Genomic DNA, 22,679 nt, shown 5'->3' on the forward strand with positions numbered 1-22,679 from the left:
TAACAAGCTGTCCACACAGGTTTCTCCTCTGGTACAAGCTGGTGTAACTGTGTTGCACAGTCTGATGTTGTCTGCTGCTTCTCTGCAGACCGATGCTGTAAGAACATCCAATCCACTTTTTTTTAAAAGGAGAAGTACTATTTTCTGTAAATTCAGGAAAACTGTCTGCCACAAATAAAATGCTATATTTTAAAAGTTGCCTATATTTTAGTAACCGAATTGCTTTCCAAACTGAGTGAAGTTTTCCAGAGTGGCTTTTGGGGTGACCCTTTCAGAAGGGGCTCGTCGCACTGTAAGGCTGTGGGATGCAGCCCTGCCCACCCGGCAGGGATGGGCACTTGGCAAGCACACAGCCTGTGCCAAAGCCTGGAGGGTTTCATATGCTCAGGAGGAGGTTTAAAACCAGAGGTGAGCAACAACATTATAAGTTGGCAAATATCTGCCCCTAGCTATATATACATTACTTCTGGGTGTACAGTCCGGAGTCGTCTTGAACCACTACCAAAGGAAACCTTTTACCATTAAAAGACTGCATGTTTTATTTTGGTACTGTACGGTCAGTGAGTTGGTCAAAGGCCTGGTTTGCCTCAGGGTAAAGGCAAAGCTGACCTAGCACAAGCCTTCAGAGACCAGCGCATCCAAAGCACAAACTGCTGGTCACCATTCCCTGGGCAGAGCAGGAGGAGATGTGCACAGCGCAAGGAGAGCTGAGCATGGGGGTCTCTTGAGACGAGTGTGGCTGAGCTGAAGTAGACTTAGAGAAATGGGAAGATGAGACCCACTGGGGCATTGCAGGGCAGTCCCTGCTGTGGTGGTGCCACTCGGGAGGAGACAAACTTCAGAGAAGAAAGGCTTGTAGCTCCTAGCTGAGACCCACCCTCCAGCTGATAACGGGGTTGGTTTGCTTGACGGGTGATCCTGGAGCAGGGGTAGAGTCAAGCAGTAGAAGATGCCATGAGTGGTAGTGGGAGAGATGCCAATACACAACATGCCTGTATGAATTACTGGGTAACCAGCAAAGGAACGAATGCACAGGTTGGTAACAGGGATGGGTGTGTGGGAAGGATGCGAGAACCCAAATTCAGGCTGCAGGGCAGGAACCTGAACTCCCAGACTCCGTGTAGCTGTCTCTGCAGATCCACAGCCTTGATGTGCGGGGGGAGCATGACCTTGGGAAACCTTTAGAGGTGGGAGAACTGGGAGAGGAAGGGTGGGCTGTACATGAGTCAGAACAGAGCAAGGCTGCTGGCACAGACAGAAAGATCTGTCTGTGTGGTGTGTTTAAACTGGAAGTTGCCAGAAGGTTGGCATGCCTGCAGAAGCACCTGGAAATGTTCAGTACTACTCTGAAAATGCCTGTAGGAAAATAAATAGCACAATTGCAATAGATGTGGAGGCTCAGACTGTTCACAGCAGTGGTTACTGGCACACAGAAGCTGGAGTGGACTGAACTTGTACATACTTCCAAGCCAATGCTGAGAACCTCAAAAATAAGATAGGGAACCTGTAATGCCTGGGGCTGCCTGCAGTGGCCTGAATCCTGGGGTTTAGGAGAACACCTCTCTGTTCAGGCACCTCCCAGAGGCTTCTGAATGGCATCAGCCAGACCCAAAGAACCCCAAACAAACAAACAAACAAAAACCAGTGAGATCTGGGATCTTTACAATAGCTTTAATGTGCTCTTCATTCTGTGCTTTTTGCACTTCGGGGCAGCAAAATGCTCCATGGAGGATCCGCGTGCTGTCAAGCAGGCATACAGAAAATTGTTCACAAAATAAATACATGTAGTTTAACTCACTTCACATTGCAGAATATGAGCAAGCAGTTAATTTCAATATATGGAGTAAGACCTGGAAGAGGTCACGTGATCAAGTATCTTTAAGCTTTCAACAGGTTGAGCTGGAAGTACAAGAGTTCAAATATTGTCTTCAAATGTTAGTATTTATACTATCAATCACTATGGAAAAATCCAAATATTCATACTGACTTCATCTTCACAAGGAAAGCAAAAATAAAGTTTTCTTTCCCAATTAATCTTTCAATTTTATGTTAAATATAGTTGAGACCCTGACTGGTCAGTACAGTTAGGACTTTCAGGCACAAAGTCAGAAAATAGTATTCTCTTCTTGTGTGGAGAGAATTCAGTGGGCACTCATTAATTACTTTTCACTGGCATTCATTAATCATAAAATGTTTCATGTTCTTCTATTACAGTGGACAGTTTATAGAGCACAATGGAAGCAGCATGGGGTGCTGCTGTACTTGTGCAAACCCCTAATTCAAGTGCTCGTTGTGACACAGTGGGTAACAGCCACCAGCCACCCTGACCCAGCAGCTTGCTGAGGGCACAATCTGGAGCTCTGCTGCCTTTTTCACCACCTGAACATTGAATAAAGGTAGTGCACATACATGACCTGCACAGCCACTTCTTGGCAGAGCACAGACCTTGCATTTTGCTTTGCTCAAAGAGCGCATTTGTCTGCTTATAAGTTAATTAGAGCTCATCATTTCCAGAAAGGCAGCACTGGCGAAAGCTGTGTGCCTCCCCACTGCTGCTGTGCCTGTCCTCCTGCTGTCTGTGCAGGAACCAGTTGTGAGACAACACGCCAACATTGCCGAGAGAAGCTGACTTCAACCCAACACTGTCCTACAGAGCCCCGTGCTGTTAGGTGTGAGAAAGAGCCTGCGCCCAGCCTATTTCACAGAACCTTTTATCTGGTGGCCAGACACCTTATCAAGCGGACTATAATGCCATCTGTACACTAGTGAAGTACTGGAGTGATCTTGGGATGGTGGCAGAGGAGCAGCGGGAAGAGCTTCTGGTCACCTTCAAACCAGGCAGCCGTGGGAGCCACCCTGCTCCGGTGGGAACACGCTCCCGCTCAGACAAGGATGGCAGTGCATCCCATCGTAGGTTCTGCCTCATCTCCCGCTGTGCTGGCTCAGGCCTGCCGATGCTGCCTGGCTACAGCATGTGCTTGCTCAGGCAGCAGCTGTGGGCAGGTACAGTGTTTTCACAGCACGGGCTCAGAGCCGTTCAGTGGCAGTCCAAGGAAAGCTGTGGCTGTGGCCCTCCTGCTCCCGGCCAGCCTGTCTGGGTGGCACCGTGCTCTGGCGAGGGTTAGCATTCTCTAACCTGCAGCTACCATGCCCGTCAGTCTCCCACATGGCAACCTCCACACATGCCTCTGGAGAGAAGCACACAGGCTCTCTCCCGGCCTCTCTTGCACTCTCAATGTCCAGGATGTGCTCTCGAGTAACGTGACCCCGGAAAGTTGAGCAGAGTGTTAGTAAACCTCTCCTCACTTCCAGCAAAGCATCTTTCCTCACTGCTACTGGATTTCTCCTTTCAACCTTTCCTGTTGTCTCCCAGGGATCAACCCATCTACTCACACTCCCCTCTCCGTGACGCGGACAGCGATGAGAGTACTTGACGGGGGGCTCCGAGTCCCTCTAGGCTACCTACGTCTTGCTGTCATTCACACCTGGCCAGAGTCCCCTCCCCGGGACCTGTCTGCAGCCCTGTCCTGCCTGCTTCAGTGGGGGCTGCCCAGCACTGGGGGGGCATCTCTCTGGCCCCAAGATGGGATGTCTGGTCCCCTTCCCCCACTGCCACATCCCTGCCTTGGCACTTCTTTCCGTATAGCGAAGAACTCTACTGTGTTATTGGGAAGGTGAATAGCTGCTTTCCAAAGTGCAGCGGCTACTAGTGAGACACATTGCAGATGAGTCATTCTCCCATTTGGACTAAATTAGCACTCATTTTCCCTGAATCAGGGGTGCTGCTCTCAGATGCAGTCAGAACAGGCTCTGCTGCACACAGCAGTGATGTCAAGAGAGGCAATTAACATCCTCATCTCTGCTGCAAGTGGCTCCACATCATGGAAAAAAGCATCATTTCTTGCTTGGTTGTTCGGGCAACCACCTCTGCTTTCTACTTCTCTGCTCGCCTTGGCACACAGAAGCAGCTTTGCAACAGCAGTTCATTTTTCATCGAAAACTCCATGGCATTGTCAGGGTGATCCACGTCTGCTGCCCTCCTCATGCCCCATATCAACCATCTCAAACACAGCAGCAATGAGCTAGAATTAGATAAAGAGGATAAACTAATTATGTATCTCAGAATAGTGCTTCATACCAATCTAAGTCAGAGCTGCTGGCTCTGATACGCAGAAGACCAGATCCTGATGAGAATTAAAAAACCCACAAAAAGTGGTTTCAGCTGGATTAGCTGCCTGAGCAAATTCACTGTACTGAAGACTTGAGAACAAGGCCTGGGTAAGTCAGAGGCTTCCAACGTTCAACACACGGAAGTGCAGAGCCCTGCAACTGGGGAGGAGCAACCCCATGCACCAGGACATGCTGGGGGCTGCCCAGCCAGAAGACAGCTTAGCAGAAAGGGACCTGGGGGTCCTGGTGGAGACCAGGTTGAACATGAGCCAGAAACATGCCCTTGCAGCAGAGGCTAATGGTGTCCTGGGTGGCATTAGGAGGACCATCTCCAGCAGGTTGAGGGAGGTGATCCTTTCCCTCTGCTCAGCACTGGTGAGGCCACATCTGGAGTGCTGTGTCCTGTTCTGGGTTCCCCAGTACAGGAGAGACATGGACATACTGGACAGAGTCCAATGAAGGGCAACTAAGATGCTGAAGGGACTGAAGCATCACTCCTGTAAAGAAAGGCTGAGAGAGACGGGACTGCTCAGCCTGAAGCAGAGAAGGCTTAGGGGGATCTCATCCATGTCTACAAATACCTGAAGGGAAGGTGCCAAGAGGACGAGCCAGGCTCTTTCCAGTGGTGCCCAGTGCCAGGACCAGAGGCCATGGGCACACACTGAAACACAGGAGGCTCCCTCTGAACATCAGGAAACACTTTTTCACTGTGAGGGTGACCACGCACTGGCACAGGTTGCCCAGGGAGGTTGTGGAGCTCCCATCACTGGAGATATTCAAGAGTCATCTGGACACAGTCCTGGGCACCTGGCTCTGGGTGGCCCTGCCTGAGCAGGGGGACTGGACAAGGTGACCTCCAGAGGTGCCTTCCAACCTCAATCACTCTGTGATAAAAACATTCCTATTGATTATCTGCAGCCTGTAATTCCCATGGCATTAATTATCCTCTACCCAGAAAACTTCTAATGAGAGCTGTGACTAGTGGGTCATTAAGGTGTGTAAGGAGTTACCCTGAAATCCCCAAATTGTGTACTAAACCCAAATTACTATCTGAAGCAAAGACACCTCAAAGAGAAGACTGCTCTTGACACCCCATGCTCCTCTTTCACATAAGCTTTTTCTCTTGGAGGTGATCCTCAGCTTTTCACAAGCCCAAAATTCCTACATCCTTGCTCAGTAAACACCTGCAATGAGGCTTACAGCCCAGCAGCCCAGGACTAAAGTGAAAATGCAGAGAAACTAGCCCAGAAGTCTCTCTCCCAAGGACTGGGAATCCACAGCTGTGGATTCAAACTAATCACCCTTTCTGAAGATGACACCAGCTCTCCCTCCTCCAGGAAAGAAGCCAGGAGAGAAGTGGCAGAAATATTTTGTTTGTTTTGCATTTTTACACTTTTTGAACACAGAATTACACTGAAACTCTAGAGAAACAAACAGACAGAGCCAAAAATTTGTGTGTAAGTAACACTTTGCTTAGTCTCTCCCTTTCTATGCTTTCTACCCTGCATGTGTGAAAAAGGGGTAAAACAGGCCATGAGCCGACAGGTCACTGCCAGAACCAACCAGACAGTAGTCAGTGGAGGACCTGCGGTTTCAAACCATGTTCTGGCACAACCTACATCTTTCTCCCCTCATACAGACAGGAAAAAAGAAAAAGGTTTTATTATAGCTTTTTCTACATAAATAGAAAATGGAAGCAGTTTAATGAGGTGAACACCTGTTCCAACCCAGCCTTGAGACAGGGTTTCAGCAGGGTCACGTGCTGATGCTGGACAGCCAAATCCAACAGACGAAAGCATCCCCATGATGCTCTGTGTGCAGAACAGCAGTTGAGAAAGGAACTGTTTCACCCCTACTCAGACCTCCCAGACATTTTAGTTCATTTTCTTGCGCTTCCGTTGGTTCCCTGATGCCTTCTGCACAGGCAAGGGGAGAGAGAGAGTGCCCAGCTTGTGGTTCTGATCATTCTCAAGTCCCGTCAGTCCCTTTGCCTTGGAGACCTTCAACCGCATGGCCCTTGCGATGTCCATCATCCTGGAAAACACCAGAGAAACACTGTGTTAGTGTGGCACACAAGTCTTCTGTACCATGACACTGCACAAAAGATCAACAGCCTTTGCCTCAGGGGAGAAGCCAGGAGGCACCAGCGAGCAGTACGTATTCCCTGCATCTCAAGGATACCATGGAGACAGAAGCTGGAAGTGTTCAAAGACTACAAGGTACAGCTTTCCTGGGGAGGCTAGAATGCTACTGAGCTGTGCACTGCCACCTCAGAGAGCATTATAAACCTGTGCTGCTTTACTCAATGGCCAGCTGACTTGAGAAAAAATAACGCTGGTCTCCACTTCCCTACAAAGAGGGGAACAGGCATTATTTGTGTTCAGCTGCTGCTGCTGGCATCCCATGGTTGCTTCCCAGTGCACTCATCTCCCGTGTGTGGTACAATGAATGGAACCTCGTACAGCAAGAACATGCTCCTCTTAGCCACTAAAATTCAGCATCCTTAGCTGTAAGAAGAGGGGCTTGGCTGAGATGTGTAGTGTGAAGAGCCTGGGCAAGAAGGTGCCAGCCAGAACACACCTGGGGGCTTGTCAAACAGAGAGAACAAAGTGCATCTGAAGGGAAGGTAGCAGGGAAATAGGTGTCCTGGCTTCAGCTGGGGTCCTGAGAACACACAAGTCCCAGAATCCTCCCAGCTGACTTTATTATCTTTGACATACAAACAGATTCAGTTGGGAAGGGTTCTTCAGTCAAACCTCCCACTCCAAGCAAGGATCATCCCATCAGGTGGCTCAGGGCTATGTGTCTCTCCTCAATTTTTCCAACAGGTCTCAGCCTCCTCCACCCTTTTCTCAACAGCATCCTAAACCCTGTGTTCCCAGCTCCAGTACAGCAGTTAAGAGCAAAACCTGGGCGTCAACTGTGAAAACCAACGTGGATTCCTTAAAAAGCTTAGAAGGAAAAAGGAAAAAAGGAAAAAGGAAAAAGGAAAAAGGAAAAAGGAAAAAAAAGGAAAAAGGAAAAAAGGAAAAAGGAAAAAGGAAAAAAGGAAAAAGGAAAAGGAAAAAGGAAAAAAGGAAAAAGGAAAAAGGAAAAAGGAGGATGGAAACCAACAGCAAACACTGCTGTTAAACCTATTACTACCCATCAAAGAATAAAGAGCATAACTGGGGGCAAAATCAGAAGCAATTGCATCAAGGCTGACTAGGGAGCTTGCAAAACCAAGAGGTGACTAAGGGCTCTGCTAACTTCCAGTTATCACCAGACCTTAACGTTACATCTCTCAGCCAGAACCCTAGGATAGTCCACAACGTTTTTCTCAGCTGCAGTGAAAGGTCTGTATCCCTCCACAGTTCCTACCCAGCCGCACAACCACTAAGCAATCCTGTTAAGAAAGACCAATATGACGGAGTTAGGAAGCACACATCCTTGGCATCACCATCACCTACAGAACAGGACAGGGTGGGAGAGAGATACTAGTGAGCATGGCTGAACAGTCACTAACAGGGCCACCTGACCGCTTCCCAGACAGTGTTAACAAGCTGCCTGCTGAGCTGATGTCTGCTTGCTGGGAGACTGGCTGAGCAGTTCCGATCAATTCCTGATTTATTCTGCAGGGGCCAGAGAGACAGTACAGCACAAACTGCAGTGGAAGAACTCCCAGCGCCAGAGGAGCTGGTAGCAGGCTCCAGCTGACACCTGCTGGGAAAAGCAGGTCTTGCAGCTAACAGCAGATGCATGACACTTAGGTATTCTTCCATGGAAAACTAAACTCTAGGGAGCAACTGCCCCAAAAGCTAACACAGCAAGGGTTGTTTGCCCTGAAGCTTATTCTGCAAGCTGTTTTCTACCCATTCACCTTCACTAACCCTGATTTGGGAAATCCTTATTTCAAATACTATGGCCAACAGTTCTGCATACAGCCTCTCTCTGTGATGCTTTACTCAAAAGTCCCCAAGTTCATCAGTATTTCAGAAACAAAAACAATCTCCTTGGTGCCAAGCCCAGAGTGGATAAATTTCAGGGGCCTGGGATTCCTCCATGTAAACACCAGCTACATGCTCACACCGCAATCGTGAGAAAAAAAACCACTGTTTCTAGTTTTCCTGTTGCAGTCAGCTGCGAACCTGTACTTACACCCAGACTGGTACCTAACAGGGACTGGAGCTCTGCAGGAAGAAGGGGCACAGATGACAAGGTGAAGAATGATGTGATTTCTCAGGCAAGAAACAAAGCTGGGTGGCAGTGGATAGGTCTTGTCCTGCAGTCTGCCCTGGCTGGCCATTTCCGTGCTGCCTGCCTCTGTTTCCTTCCCTGCAGAATACCTGAAGAGCCTCTTGATGCACCTGAGGACCTCTTTGCGGCAAGTGCCCTTTTGAAGTTTGAGACTTATAACCACCCTCCTTTATGAGCACCAGGGCTTCAAAATAAAGCTTCAACACACTCATAAAAGACAGAGCCCCATTACAACAAAAGGGACTCGCTAGCAGGTATTACTGCACTACCTGGGTGCCAGAGAGGCTCCAGAGCTCTCTACTCAGGGCCTCTTTGTACGAGGATCACAGCATATCTCAGCAGGTATGAACAAACACGATGACTCACCTGCTTTCTTGGAGCTTCATGTCATTCTGCAGGACAGTGAGGTCTGTTTGGAAGTTGTTAATGTGCAGAGCCAATGCAATGACGTATGCTGTGATTTTAGCCTTCATTGATGCGGAGATTAAATTCTGGACACTGCATGGCAAGAGGGAGAACACATGAGATGTGGAGTGTCAGTGAACCCAAAACATAACCCCCAGGAGGTGCAGACAGAACTGGAGCCCCAGTTAGACATGACTGACTTTTCCTAGACACTAAAGAAGAGCTCAAAGCAACACAGGCCTCTGATCAGAGGGGCCTAACAGGCTCCTTTGTCCTCCTCACATGCCCCTGTTTCTGTTCAGAAGCGCAGGCCCCAGAGGTTGTTTACTGCTATGCGGCCTTGACAAAACCACCAACTAAAGACACTTCAGTCTCTTTGGCACGCTGGTCCTTGGCAAGAGGAAAGCAAAGGGAAGTTGTTCTGAGGGCATTCAGTGTAACTACTAAGGCATCTCAAATACACAATCCACACAAAGCAGAGCCCTGGCTGGCTATCTGGGAGTGTTTGACTGCTTGCTCATCACTGGTTTGAGCCTTCAGACAAAAGCTGGCCCATTTGGACTCAAATTCTCTGTTCCTGTCAGATTAACAGTGGCAGTGCAGCTGTGCAATAGCTGAGCATCAGCATTACGCCCCTTCTAGGCAGGGAGGCTGTTGGCTCCCCGACTGTGGGGAAGGCACTGTGGCAAGAGTGAGGATACTATTCACCCTTGCCTGTATTTTGGTGCTTCCACTCAACAGGATTGCTGAAAATGTTTATCCAGATTTATAACTGCTTATTTGTAAGTGACATCTGTCTGAAGGCTGCAGCCAAGGGCCATCTGGTCAAAGGCAGCCTCCAACAGCTGCCCGAGGCCCTCCCTGCAGGGAGACAGCACTCAGCACCACAGAAGTGGCTCTGACACTGCTGGAAAGGAGGACCTTCTGGGAGCTTCTCAGCCTCTGCGCCAGTCATGGGGTCGTGGCTTCTCCTGGCTGACCTCCACGGCAGGACCAGACCCTACCTTACTATACCAAACTTTGTCACTGCTGGCAGGGCAATGCCTGGGCAAAGCTTAGGCAGAACTCTTTGGCCTGTATCCATGTGGGTGCAATGGCGTGGGTCTCAGCCCAGGGCCAGTTAACCAGTGCAAATCTTTACAGTTTTGTCTGTGTAGGTTTCAATGGAGAATCCAAGAAAGTCAAATTATGCCTAGGTTCATGTAAAAGCACTCCTGTTACACTAATTAAACTATGTGAGTGTGAAAAAAAGCACCATTATTTAGCCATTGCACTACCTCTGTCCTGACCCACTCTGGGATGGTGGAAGAGCTGACAACATCCATCTGCCAGCTGCCTTGGTTCACAGTGAAAACGGATGTGTGGACAGCTGCCTGTTTAGCTGCACAATTGAGAATCAGCTGCAAAGTAAGCACCCATTCTGCCATCCTGCATCCAAAAACGGTCAGGCAGATGGTTGGGCACTCCATTTGGTCACACTAGCTAAATCCACAGGTACAGGCTTGCTTTTGCGCACATGACTGCTTCTCCCAGTCACATTTTAGACCTGCACTGTCTAAAATGTACTATCACCAGCCACGACCCAATGTTCTACAGCGCTGGGGGCGCGAAGCAAGAGAAGCTACTGCTATCTTCCATTTTGGTAGGAGGCTTCCTGACAATGTGTTCATAGTCCTTCGAGCTGAACTCTGCCGTACCTCTGCCTCAAGAACATCAAAGCAAAATAGTTCCTTACCTGCCATTGTTGTAGGTCAGTGAACTGAAAGTCTTCATGAGTTTCCTGCTAATAATGTGTGGGCATTCGGGACCCATTGGATCTAGGACAGAAAAGGGTTTTGCAGTGGAATGAGAAACACATACTCTTTCTTGTACTGCCCATCTCCAGCCATCATAATAGCACATTTTTTACCACGACATTTATCACCTCTTCCCAGGAACACAGAGAACCTAAAAGGAACCTGGGCACTTGATTTCTAGGTCTCATTATTTTTCAGGTCTGAGAGAGGTTCCTAACAGCTTTTATTTTCTTTACAAATGGGATCTCCCTCTTCAGTACTACACAATCTAAAATGTATGCATATGCGCTTACGCATACATTTCTTTTAATAGATTCCTGCCTTTTAATAGATGGTCCTGTCACAAAATCATATTAAAACTGAAACCACACTAACAAATTCCTACTAGCACCAAGACTCGTCATTTCCACATCCTCCTTGACCAAGTCCTACAGGGTGACTCCTGTGTCTCCAGCAATGCAGGAGGATATTTATAGCCAGGCTTGCCACTTCCTCCTCCATCACCCCCCTGCCATTGAAAATGCTAACAATGACATTTTCAGCACTAACAAGGAGACTCAGATACACAAGTTCTATGGAAGACTGCAAGTCTTGAAAATCTCAACCAAAATATTTTGTGCAGTGCTTTTGAGAACAGCAGTTCCTGCCATTTGAAAAGCAAGATCCTCAGTACAACAGAGGTATGATCACTGTGATCCATACATTGAGCTAATACGCAAAGGACGATGAAGACATTCTCAAAAGCACAAAAAGAGATATAAAGGATGTATTGTGTACTGTATGCCTCTTGCACCTGGAATAAGGAGGCTGGATGAGGGACAGTGCCAATAGTTTCCAGCCTCTTGGCTTAGGACTAAAACGTGAAAATATAAAACATGTTTATAAGTACAGAACTATCGATAAACTAGAAAGAATCTCAAAATTTCCAATCTAAGCTACCCTGTCTCCTACCAAGAGGATCTCATGGTGCCATCCTGATGCACGGCAGTTACGAAGGGACTGAAAAGGATTAGACATACACCTCCCAGCAGACACAGATCTAACAACCCTCAACAACATGGAGATCCTCAACCTCAGCATGAAACAGGCTGAAAGCAACTGCTGCACTAAGCTGTTTGATCACATAGCTCATTCCAGGCAGCTTTACTGTTTTCTACTGCAGTAACTGCAAACCAAGTCTCAGCAGGTAGATTAAAAGTGGAGGAGCTGAAAACTCTTACGCTTCTTCTTGATCACTTTCAGGTAGCTGAACTTAATAAGGGTGTCCAGGAACCAGAGGCATCGGGCTTTGTGATCTCTGCTCTTCTCATCAGTAGGCAGGAACTTCAGCTCCTCTAAAACAAAGGAGCAATGGCTGAAGGAGAGAGAGGGGGACGATGAGGGACAAAGAACCAGGAATCAGTTGACGTCATCAGGAGGACAGGACACACCTGTAACTTCAATGCTCAGCTGTTTGATGAGTTTCCTGGACACCTACAAAGGATAACCCAGGAGGCTGCTTTGTGAGCACACTTTCCTGTCAATGCCCATCACATTTAGCCAGCCCGTTTCAGTGTGCAGCTACTGAGAAGGTCCCTGCACTGCAGAAAGTGCAGGCTCTCAACGTGGCACACAGACACGCTTCTGCTTCGGCACAGGCAGACAGGAAGCACAGGGAGTGAGGTGCGGTTTGTGCTTTTCCTGCTCGCTTCAGCCCCTCAGCACAGGGGCTTAACAGCTCTAAGTGTACGTCCATGTCGGCTTTCCAAGCCACAGCAACATCGACAGCAAGTCAGTACTTGGCTGGGACAGTGCCCAGCCACGGGCATATCATGCTCAGCACAGTTCTGTGGTCGATCATCTAGGCACCTGCCTTCAGACCCCACTTCAGATTTCTCCACTCTCTTCCTCTGCAATCAGTTCCCCAAAGGGCAGCCACGCTGCTGTGCACGCAACTTCCTCACCTGTGTATAACTACACCCCACATTCCCCAAGGTAGGTGTTGCTCAGCCAGGCTTGGATCAAACATCCTCCCTCTGCACTGAAAAGATCAGCCTGGGTACAGTGGAGCTGGCAGCAGTAGCGATCCCGCCCCACAGAAAAACAGTTTCACAGGGCCCACCTCGACTACTACAAGGCTGTTTACAGTAGCATTACCTTTTATCTTCTGTTTTCTTGGCAATTTCTTCCGGAGTGATGTTAACAAAGACTGCTGCTGGAACCCGCAATGCTTCATACTCTGCTGGGGACAGAACTGGAAGGATTTTAAAGAAAAGAACAAGCATGCTTTTGCTGTCCCTTCTGGTCTGAATGGCCCGCAGTGCATTAAGCTCTACCCACGCTCGCTTTAGGAGGTGTGGGGCAGGGAAGGAGGGAAGGAAATTATAAATAGACAGGATGTAACAGCCAGACTTGGAAGCTGGCCAATAACAAAGGTCTCTAAAGGACTGTGGCTTGACCACGAGTCACTTCTCCTGCCTGGCTGACCTCATTACTATTCCCAGTCGAACTGCTGCCAATAGGGAGGCACAGCATCCTGCTCTCTGTAGGAAAGACGCAGGATACGGGACCTGGAGGCCCAAAAATCTCAGCAGAGCATGTCCCAACTCTCAGCTTTTGGCTTGTGAGGGGAGAAGGCTCGGCTCATTCACACACCTGGCAGCACTCACTCCCACGTACCAGACCACTGACATCAAGGCTTACAGGTGTGGGAAACCACTCTGCCACAGAAAAAGATACTGTCCTCAAACTTGTAAACATTTTCTGGTTTGTCAGCATCTTCATTACACGGTGGGAGGAAGACAGAGATGTTCTGTACATCATCTTGGACCACATCCTGGATCAAAGCTTTGGAGGGAAGCAGGAAAAAACAGAGTATTTAGACCATGCAAACAAAAACACAGAGAACATGACAACAACCCAAATCCTTCCTTTAAACACAAGTCTACTCAATGGTGGTTCTTGGGTCAACACTAGGTTTAAAACTCTAGTTCAGTTTATCTCACTTGGGATAGCATTAAGGAAAAGGCTACAGCTCTTCCCTATTTTGTTTCGTTCCTGCCACATGTAGGTGCTGACTGTACAGAAAGCATTCCAGTAGGCACAGAAAGGCTGAGAGCTTCTGATATGCCTACTATATATTCAGCATGCTGGGTTTTAGACTGGTGTCATCACTTCTACCAAGAACTTTCTGCTTCTTAAAATTTAGAAAAGCCACTCCAGACTAGAGAAAAATCTAGGAAAGAAGTGCACCAAGACAAACTGGTTGCTGCTGCTGCACCTCTTCCCTGCAGGGTGGGCAGAATATGGTTTTGGCACCCTGGGTTCCATTGGACATCCATTTGGCACAAAGCAGCTCTGAGAGGATAGTCAATATCCAACCTGGAACAGAAGGGATGAGAGCTGATGGGTTCTATAGTCAGAGATCTCTCCCATTCATAGCCAATGAAACTCAGAATCCTAGACGTGCTGGTGGAAAGGAGCTCTGGAGGTCTCCTGTCCAGCTTCCTGCTTGGAGTTGGTCTGTCTACAGCACCAGATCAGGGCAGCCCTGGCTTTGTCCTGCCAAGGCTTGGAAACCCCCCCAGGATGGTGACCCCGCACCGCTCTGTGACCTGTCCCAGGGCTGCACCACCCTCCAAGGCAAGAAGGTTCCCTCAGTCTCCCACCTGGGCCTCCCAAGGTCCAGGGACCACTGCAACTTGTGCTGTTGACCCTTGCTGTCACTGCTGAGAAGGGTTTGGCTCTGACTGCCCTTCAGGTAGCTGCGCGCTGCTGTTAGATCCCCCTTGGCCTCCTCTTTGCCAGACTAACCAAGCCCAGCTCCCTCTGACTCTCCTTGTCAGTTGTGTGCTCCAGGCCCCTGCCTGTTCTTGTTGCCCTGCCACGACTCCTCTCTCATTTCTCCACCTCCTTCTTGATCAGGGTAGGAGCGCAGGGGGGTGGCACAGGCTGGACAACATAATACAGATGCAGCCTCACCAGCACTCAGTAGCGGGGTTATCAACTCTTCTTGAAACATCACCTCAGTGTGATGCTTTGGAAAGTGAACATTCCCTGCAGTAGTGACAATAACTAAGGCCACAGCAGACTTCTCTTTGCTGCAGGCTCCTCCATAGCAGAAGCCTAAGTCCTTCAGCCTGGCTCACAACAGCACTGGGGATGGCACTTGATGGAGCTGTGAGCTGGTTTAGGGCACAGACCATTTTCCATAGACATGCCACTGTGAAGCCAAGGTACAGTTCACCTTAATGAATGTTCAGCGTGTCTCAGTTCAGACCGGGTGAATATACTGCCTTTAACACAGTAAACTGATATCCAGGGACTCCCAGAAGAGCTCCCAACAATGGGCAGGGACAGACACTGATGCCACAGGGATCCTCCCTCATTCAGGCAACTCCTACACTAAGTCTAGCAGGATCAGAAGGAAGCAGTTCCTCTTCCACCAGAAAGATCTGCAAGTTCCTCCTCCACATGTGCCCTTCTCAGCTGTGTCCTGGTTTCAGCTGGGATAGAGTTAATTTTCTTCTTAGTAGCTGGTACAGTCCTGTGTTTTGGATTTAGTGTGAGAATAACGTTGATAACAAGCTGATGTTTTAGTCATTGCTAAGTAGCGCTTATCCTAAGTTAAGGGTTTTTCAGGTTCCCATGCTCTGCCAGCAAGCAGGTGTGCAAGAAGCTGGGAGGGAGCATGGCCAGGGCAGCTGACCCAAACTAGCCAAAGGGCTATTCCATACCATAGAACATGATACCCAGTATATAAACGGGGGGAGGTGGCCGGGAGGGGCGGGTTGCTGCTCGGGCATTGGTCAGCGGGTGGCGAGCAATTGCATTGTGCATCACTTGTCTTTTCTTGGGTGTTATTTCTTTTTTTGTGATATTCCTTTTCATTACAATTATTATTATTCTTAGTTAGTAGTGTATTTTATTTTAGTTTAGTTGTTAAACTGTTCTTATCTCAACCCATGAGTTTTACTTTTTTTTTCCTCCTCCCCATCCCACTGGGAGGGGGGAAGGGGAAGCAGCTGCGTGGTTCTTAGTTGCTGGCTGGGGTTAAACCACAACAAGCTGTTAGATGAGCTGCTTCCTTGGTCACTCGAAGAAAACTCCTTTCTTCTTCCCACCATACTTGGCAAGGAACAGACAGAAAAAGGCACTTCTGATTGCCTTCATTAAACCTTTAGACAATATTCTTACCTGTTACTCCCTTTGCATCTATAATGTTTGCTGCTGCTTTTGTCACAGCTGTATTCAGAATATCACTGCCCACTGCATTCATTCGCCGAGAGTTCAGAGCTCGCTTCTGCTTGCTTGTACCAAAGGCCTCAATGCACAAATCCATCTGTGCAAGAGAGACGCAAATTAAAACACACTGCTGAACTGAAGACACTTTGCACCTAAGAGGAAAACTCAGCTAACCACCACTTGTTCCACATTCACATTCTCTAAGAAAACTTGAAACATTTCACTGGGCACAACACAGCCATGCAACAAGCACTGATCTGCAACGGGGCAGGAAGTAACTGGGATTGTAACCAAGCCCAAAATAATTACGAAAATACTGCCAAGTTAGGCACTAATAATGCGCTGTCTCATAGACCTCCAAGGCACAGACAGAGTGCTGAACCTGCACAGGTCTACCCTGCAGTAAACCAAACATTACAGTCTCAGACAAGTATCATCTGCCACTGTTAGCTGGATAATCATAGTAGAATATGACATGGGGTTTCAACTTTACCTTCTCCCTGTAGGATTTACTCTGATAATCCTTTGTGTCATCAGGTATTAAGTTATCTGTAAAAGAACAAAAGTTAGTATGCTTGGCTTGCAGCAGCCAGGACAGCACACATATTCAGCGTCCCTTTAGCTCTAATCCATTACTGAAAGACTTGGCACGTCACTTCAAGATCTCATCCACAGGACTTTGTCAATTAAAGAACACACTGAATATGAGTGGATGTACCTCGAAAAAAAAAAGGAAAGGCAGGCCAATTTTTGCTATAAAGCCTAGAAGCATAACGCATGGATTGCAGCAATATCCAGGTCCTGCTGCACAGGGAAAAAATAAGCTCCCAAAAGACCAAATTTTTTGGGTTAACCTCCTGGGTTCAGTAACAAAAAGCAGTTCCGCTGAAGAAAAGCTGTTTTGTTTTTCAGCGATCCAGTCCCTTGACCAGACAATTTCTACGCTTCCCTCAGCAGAGCATACCTAGACAAGGCTGCACTTATTCTGAACAGTGACAACTTTGTTACTGACTCCAGCACTTCCACCCTCCCACCCGTAACGCTCTCTGCTTAACCTCCACCCTAAATTTCACCTTGCTTCCTTCTCTCTCTGTTTTTCACATCATGCAGTGCCTTAGAAGGAGAGCGTAATGTATCATCCTTCCTCCACGCTGAGGGAATAAGGCAGAAATGAGGAAGAAAGAGCAGCCAGGGAGACAACAGAGAGCACTGCTGTCAGCAAACAGGCAGTCAATAGCTGAATGCATACATAGGTCTAGCGTGCTGTGACTCTGGTGCTGGGGTTAAACACAGTATCTTCCCACCTGACAGCAAGGGCTGCATGTTGAATATTTCAGCATTATAGACTTCCATTTGCCCAGAGTCCTTGTCTAACACACCAACAAAATACCTGGGAAGAACAAGAGCAAGTGATTAATGAGAGACAGTCCAGTGGAAGTGATGTTTTAAAATATATGTTGCAGAGCCATGTGTAATCCCCATCCCCTGCCAATTCTTCTGCCTTGCAAATACAAGTTTTCCAAGCACATTCGGAATGTCACAATAAAACAAGTTCTCTTCAAGGCATGCATGTAATATATATACACATACACGTGTGTGTGCGTGTGTATACATATAAAAAAATACAAAGACTTATTGCTCTAAGTGAATGTAGAAGTCTTAAGACAACTAAATTAGCTCCAAAATGCACAGACGAAGTCTATGTGCTGGAGTGCTAGCTGCTATTCTCTTTTGTCTTTTTTGACAAAACAAAAAGGGTGTCATGACCCTTGGTTTCTCAGTGCTTCTATGCAGCTTCCTGTGTTTTTAAAACTTGGGTTCCCTCTGGCCGGTTCTCTGCTTAGTACAAGTCACTCCCCAGAGCTTCTCAGAAATGTGACTTTGTCGTCTCTAAAACAGGATAATTTCTCTCAGGTAAATTCATTTTCATTCCACATTTCAGAGGGGCAAACCCAAATGGGTTGGGTTTGTGCTGCTCCTCACCATGTCTCATGACCCACCAGCAACAGGCTGTATGTCACCCTCGGCTGAAGCTGATCAGGGTATCAGCTGCACCAGTTTCTTATCCAGCCAGAAGAGTTCGTTCCACATGATCCCTTCTGACTGGTGCTTGAACTTGCTCTGCTCCGTAACCCATCTTCCTAAAACTCAGGACACACTTTCTGAAGACAAAACCCACTTGCACAACAGGCTGCCTGTTGCAGTGGGAGCAATACTCTATGCAACCACTGTAGGAGGAGCTGCCTGAGTACAATGGGAATCACAGCGCCTCACTGGCCAGAAAGGATCTCTGGGCAGTTCCTGCTGCCCCAGGAAGCCCACAGGTTTGGCAGACTCATTGACCTTCCACTCAGAATAAACTGGGCTGTTTGCTCAGAGGTGGTTTCTGCTCCATTATACCCAGATTAGCAGTTGTAAGTGCACAGTTTTAGGCTGACAGCTGCCAAGAGCTACGGGAATGTATCCACCGGAGGAAATCCTCATGCATGCAGCTGAACCAGATGTGGGAGGAAAGGGATAGAAGGACGGGGTGGGAAAACTTGAAAGAAAAGAAAGAAATTACTTAATTGATTCTGGCCTGCATCTCTAGAGATCCTGAGGCATGTGCACACCTAATGCAAAACTAATACTTGAAGCTGAACATGTATCAGCAGTTAGCTTGCCTTGTTAGTTTCCACAGCTCAGGATCTCCAGAGGTGCACGGAAGAACCACTTAAGCCACTAAAACCACCCCTTAATTAGCGTTCAGAGATAAGAGCGCTAAATCCACCTAGAAATAATACTGCATTGATACCTGTATCACACATATTCATTGAACTAAATTTATCTCTCCAAACTCAAGAAGAAAAAGGCCCTTGGTGCCTTTTTCAGCTACAGCATCTTAAACTGAAGACTGTTATATCTGAAGGTCCAGCTGTCCTGGTTTCACTTCTCAGAGAGAAGAACAAAGATTAGTATTAGCACGTTTTGACGGACTATTTGCAGAGGGGAAACCAGTTCCTTTTACAAAATTATAGGACAGAGTATTTCAGTTGGAAGGGTCCTACAACGATCATCTAGTCCAACTGCCTGACCAATTCAGGGCTGACCAAAAGTTCAAGCATGTTCTTAAGGGCATTGTCCAAATGCCTCTTAAACACTGACAGACGTGGGGCATCAACCACCTCTCTAGGAAGCCTGTGCCAGTGTTTGACCACCCTCTCTGTAAAGAAATGCTTACTAATGTCAAGTCTTATTCAGAACATAGGACTACCAGGGCACTAACATCTGAAAGCACCTCCTCTTCCTTACAGTTTTACACAACTCTGCTCTTCACTCCCACACCCTACCTGTACTTTAACTAGTCAGACATGATTAGGTCAGTGCAGTCCAAGTAAAGAAGAGATGAGCTACATGAGCAAACTGCACGGGACAACTGGGGTGGATCTACGTAGCAGAGCACTTGTACTAAGAGCGTGACATGCACATTACGTGCATTTCAGTGTTGTGTAGGCTAGTAGGAACAGTAATACGCATCAAAGGAGAAAAGAAACACCTTTGGGTAGAACAAGGCAAGATTATTTCACATTGGCTCTCCACCCATTTGGTGGTTCTTCTATTAGAGAATGAGAAAGTTCTTACATACAGAATACTTCTTAGGAGGCCAGTGGGATCTGCCCCAATGCCACAAAAGTCATATTCTTAAACCAGGACATGTAAAGGCTGGTGATTTCACCAACGCTTCCTTTTGCAGTGCGTGGCACAGACAGCTTATTAGTTCACATAGCAGCATCGTGCTGTGGCCCTGAAGTTAAATGGTGATTCATGACCCAGGGGTTTCCTGGGCAGCAGATGATGATCTTGGTGATTTCTTAATCTTAATTTCTTATTTTCTTAATAACAAAGCTGCTGTTCCTAGGTTTCAGCTACATCAAATCATGTCCTCACCCTTTCCTTCACAAGACCTTTTCAAACACACTCTATTTGTATGTAACATCACAACTTCCAAAGGGACGTAACGTGCACAAACAACGCAGCTGCCAGGTGCTGGAGTCTCCTGTCAAAATCCTCTTGATTCAAATCACGGCCTCCATGGGAACTTCTGAGCCAGCTTTAAGAAAGGCTACCAGGAACTTTGTGTCTGAGCAATTCCTCTGCTTCCACCTCCACATTCCTGCCCCCATTTTGCCAGCAACCCATACCTGCATAGGGAGTTACATTTCGTCACTCCGCTGCTGAAGTTATTCCCCACATATGAAAGCCTTTCCGTTTCTGAGACCTGAAAAACAAAGAAAAATTACTTGAATACAGACAGGGCTGTGAATAACCTTCTCTGCATTTGCTTTATTTTCCCTGGTGCCACAAAGCTCTACATTCCCAGGCATCGGACACTAGTCATGTGTAGGCAAACTTTGCCCATTTTGGGTACGTTTTGCATCAGGTCAAAATCTTTAAAAGACAGACAACATTTCTTGAAGCTGAAACTACCTATGATATATAATTCTACCTCAGCTTTCACTGGGCCAGAAGATGAGGAACCATTGCAAAGAAATCATGGGAATCATAATTTAAATTTAGAGTTTATCAGCGTAGCAAACTTGAGTGTCACCGCAGTTAAAATGCCTCGCTGTGTTGACCACCGTACTTTAATCCAGAAGCAACAGTTTGTGAAAGAAACTGTGTTTACTCACAAAGTCACTAGTGAGGAGAGATCAGGCCTCTCTGCCAGTCAATTTAAGATACTATTTCCAATGCTTTAGGGTCTTAAACACAGTTGCTCAAAGCTTTTCTAAGCTTCCAGCCGGGACAAATCTTACAGATTTCAGCCTTGGCCAAAGGCACACATTGGGCAGAGCCACCACTACAAGTAAGGGGAACTCAGTTTAAAATGTAATTTTCAATGATCCATTTAAAGCTCTAGTACTGCCAAGTGACTGCAATTCACTCACTAAAAAAAAGAGCTAGCACTACCAGGAATGGCTCAACCACCTAAATGTATTTCAAAATGTTTGTGTTTCTACTATATTGTAGTATATTCCCCCTGAGGCTTTTGGCTGAAAAGTCATTTATTCCTTGAGTGAATCATGCATGTAAGCAGCTGTAAAACTTAACAATAGCAGCAGAAAGCACCTTCTGACTTTAATCTTGGTTCTCTCTTCACTGAAAGAAACAGAAATCTCCTTATAATGTAATTTAACAACAACAAAAACTTTGGTAAAGAATTCACTGTGTTCACTGTGTAAACATAACACAACAGATTTTGTGATCAAATGGACCTGACTAGTTGTTAAATAACAGCTTTTAACTTTCAAACATTATTTCTCTTTAGGTCATTAAAATAAATCACGAACACACATAACTTCAGTAAATCAACCTTTGCCTGAGAATACACAACCATGTATCAATCAAAATTTTTCAAATAAGCATGTATTCAGTTCTGACGGAAAGGCTACTAACTCTCACATATCGCTTCCAATATCACTAATCAAAATGTCCCACATTGCATTATTCAGTCAACTCACAATGCAAAGCCTGATAGGGCAGAGTGTGATCCTGGCATGCTCCACAGAAACCATTGTGCCCCGACACCCGATGGGGCTGCAGGACCCGCACCCACTTCTCCGAGGTCCAAGGAGACCTCGTGGGTCTCTGCAGAAGTGCGGGTGGCCTTGTCAGTGAGCCTGGCTCGCCAGTACAGAGTGCTCTACAGGGTAAGCGAACAGCTCTCCCCCTGCCCACCCCTGCGCAGGGCTTCCCTGAACGTTAAGCGCTTCCCTGTTCTGCCACCCCCCATCACGCCCACCTCCACTGTGGCAGCAGCCCACATAAGAACCAGAACTTCCTCTGAAATCCCAGAGATTTTGTGAAATTTAGAAACCGGTTCTCTCTCTCCCACAGGCTGGGGCTCAACTCTGATTATTTTTTTAAAAACTTGCTACAAAGCAAAGCTCCATGCAGATCTTCTGAGCCTTGCTCACTCCGCGGCAACGAGAGCAGCTGGAGCAGGGCAGCAGGCAGGAGTGTGGAGAGGAACAGCCGTCTCCCTGAAACGGGACCACAGGGACAGCGTGTCTGACCGAGGTTTCCAGTTCCGACTTGCAAGAGCTGCTGTGACCACAGCCATAAGGGCAGAAAAAGGGTGAAAGCCCTTCACCGCCTGCCGAGGCGGGAATTACTCGTGCGTCCTCAGCGCGGGTCTGGGTGCAGCTCTCACCCTGATCTCTAACGGGCCCACAGCCTCCCAGCGCGCCGCTCCGGGCGGCTGCCCCGGCTACAGCGGCGCAGCCCTCGTTACACGGCGGGCCCGGCGCAGACACGGGCGGGCGGATGGTGTCAGCGCTTCACTCGCCGTCGCGGCCCATCTCGGGGCAGGCGCAGCTCCGGGCTCCCGCGGCCGCCCTTACCGGAGCCGCCGACGCTGCCAACACGAGGACCGACGGCAGGCGGCCGCGGGAGCGCGTTCCCCGGGCGGGCCCTTACCAGGATCCTCCGGTGCTTCTTCCGGGGATGGGCCGTGTCCCTGTTTCGGTAGACGGTGAACCGCATGGAGTCGGACCGCCGCAGCCTGCCGTTGGAGAACCGCACTACAAGGCGGCGGGGAGAGGCCGTGAGCCCGGGCGGCGCCACCTGCCCGCGCCCCCGCTCCCGTCCGCGGCCCCCGCCCGCCTCGCGGCGCCCCCGGCCCGGCCCGGCGCCCGCCCCGTCCGCCGCCTCACCCAGCACCGCCGGCTGCTCCGCCTCGGGGTCCCCGCGGTAGCGCCAGGTGGCGGCGGCCATGGCGCAGGGCAGCGCGGGGCGGTGGGAGGTCCCTCCCGGCGAGGGCAGCCCCGCCCCCCCGCCCGCGGGGCTCTACGCGAGGCTCCGGCGCCC

The 22,679-nt window shown here is 48.3% G+C and overlaps 1 protein-coding gene across 1 annotated transcript; it reads right to left on the reverse strand.

Annotated features, from left to right (window-relative positions):
* Positions 1-5,808: 5,808 nt before the first annotated feature.
* POLR1E (RNA polymerase I subunit E) lies at positions 5,809-22,644 on the reverse strand. Its single transcript, XM_050913540.1, has 12 exons — positions 22,526-22,644; positions 22,290-22,393; positions 20,012-20,088; positions 17,135-17,220; positions 16,324-16,379; positions 15,783-15,927; positions 13,326-13,433; positions 12,744-12,840; positions 11,828-11,961; positions 10,547-10,628; positions 8,773-8,904; positions 5,809-6,204 (listed from the first exon to the last, which is right to left on the reverse strand). Exons 1-12 carry the CDS (start codon positions 22,584-22,586, stop codon positions 6,045-6,047), a joined length of 1,242 nt encoding a protein of 413 aa, XP_050769497.1. The 5' UTR covers positions 22,587-22,644; the 3' UTR covers positions 5,809-6,044.
* Positions 22,645-22,679: the final 35 nt, after the last annotated feature.

The sequence above is a fragment of the Gymnogyps californianus genome, chromosome Z (assembly GCF_018139145.2).
Source record: "Gymnogyps californianus isolate 813 chromosome Z, ASM1813914v2, whole genome shotgun sequence".
Classification (NCBI taxonomy): Eukaryota; Metazoa; Chordata; class Aves; order Accipitriformes; family Cathartidae; genus Gymnogyps; species Gymnogyps californianus.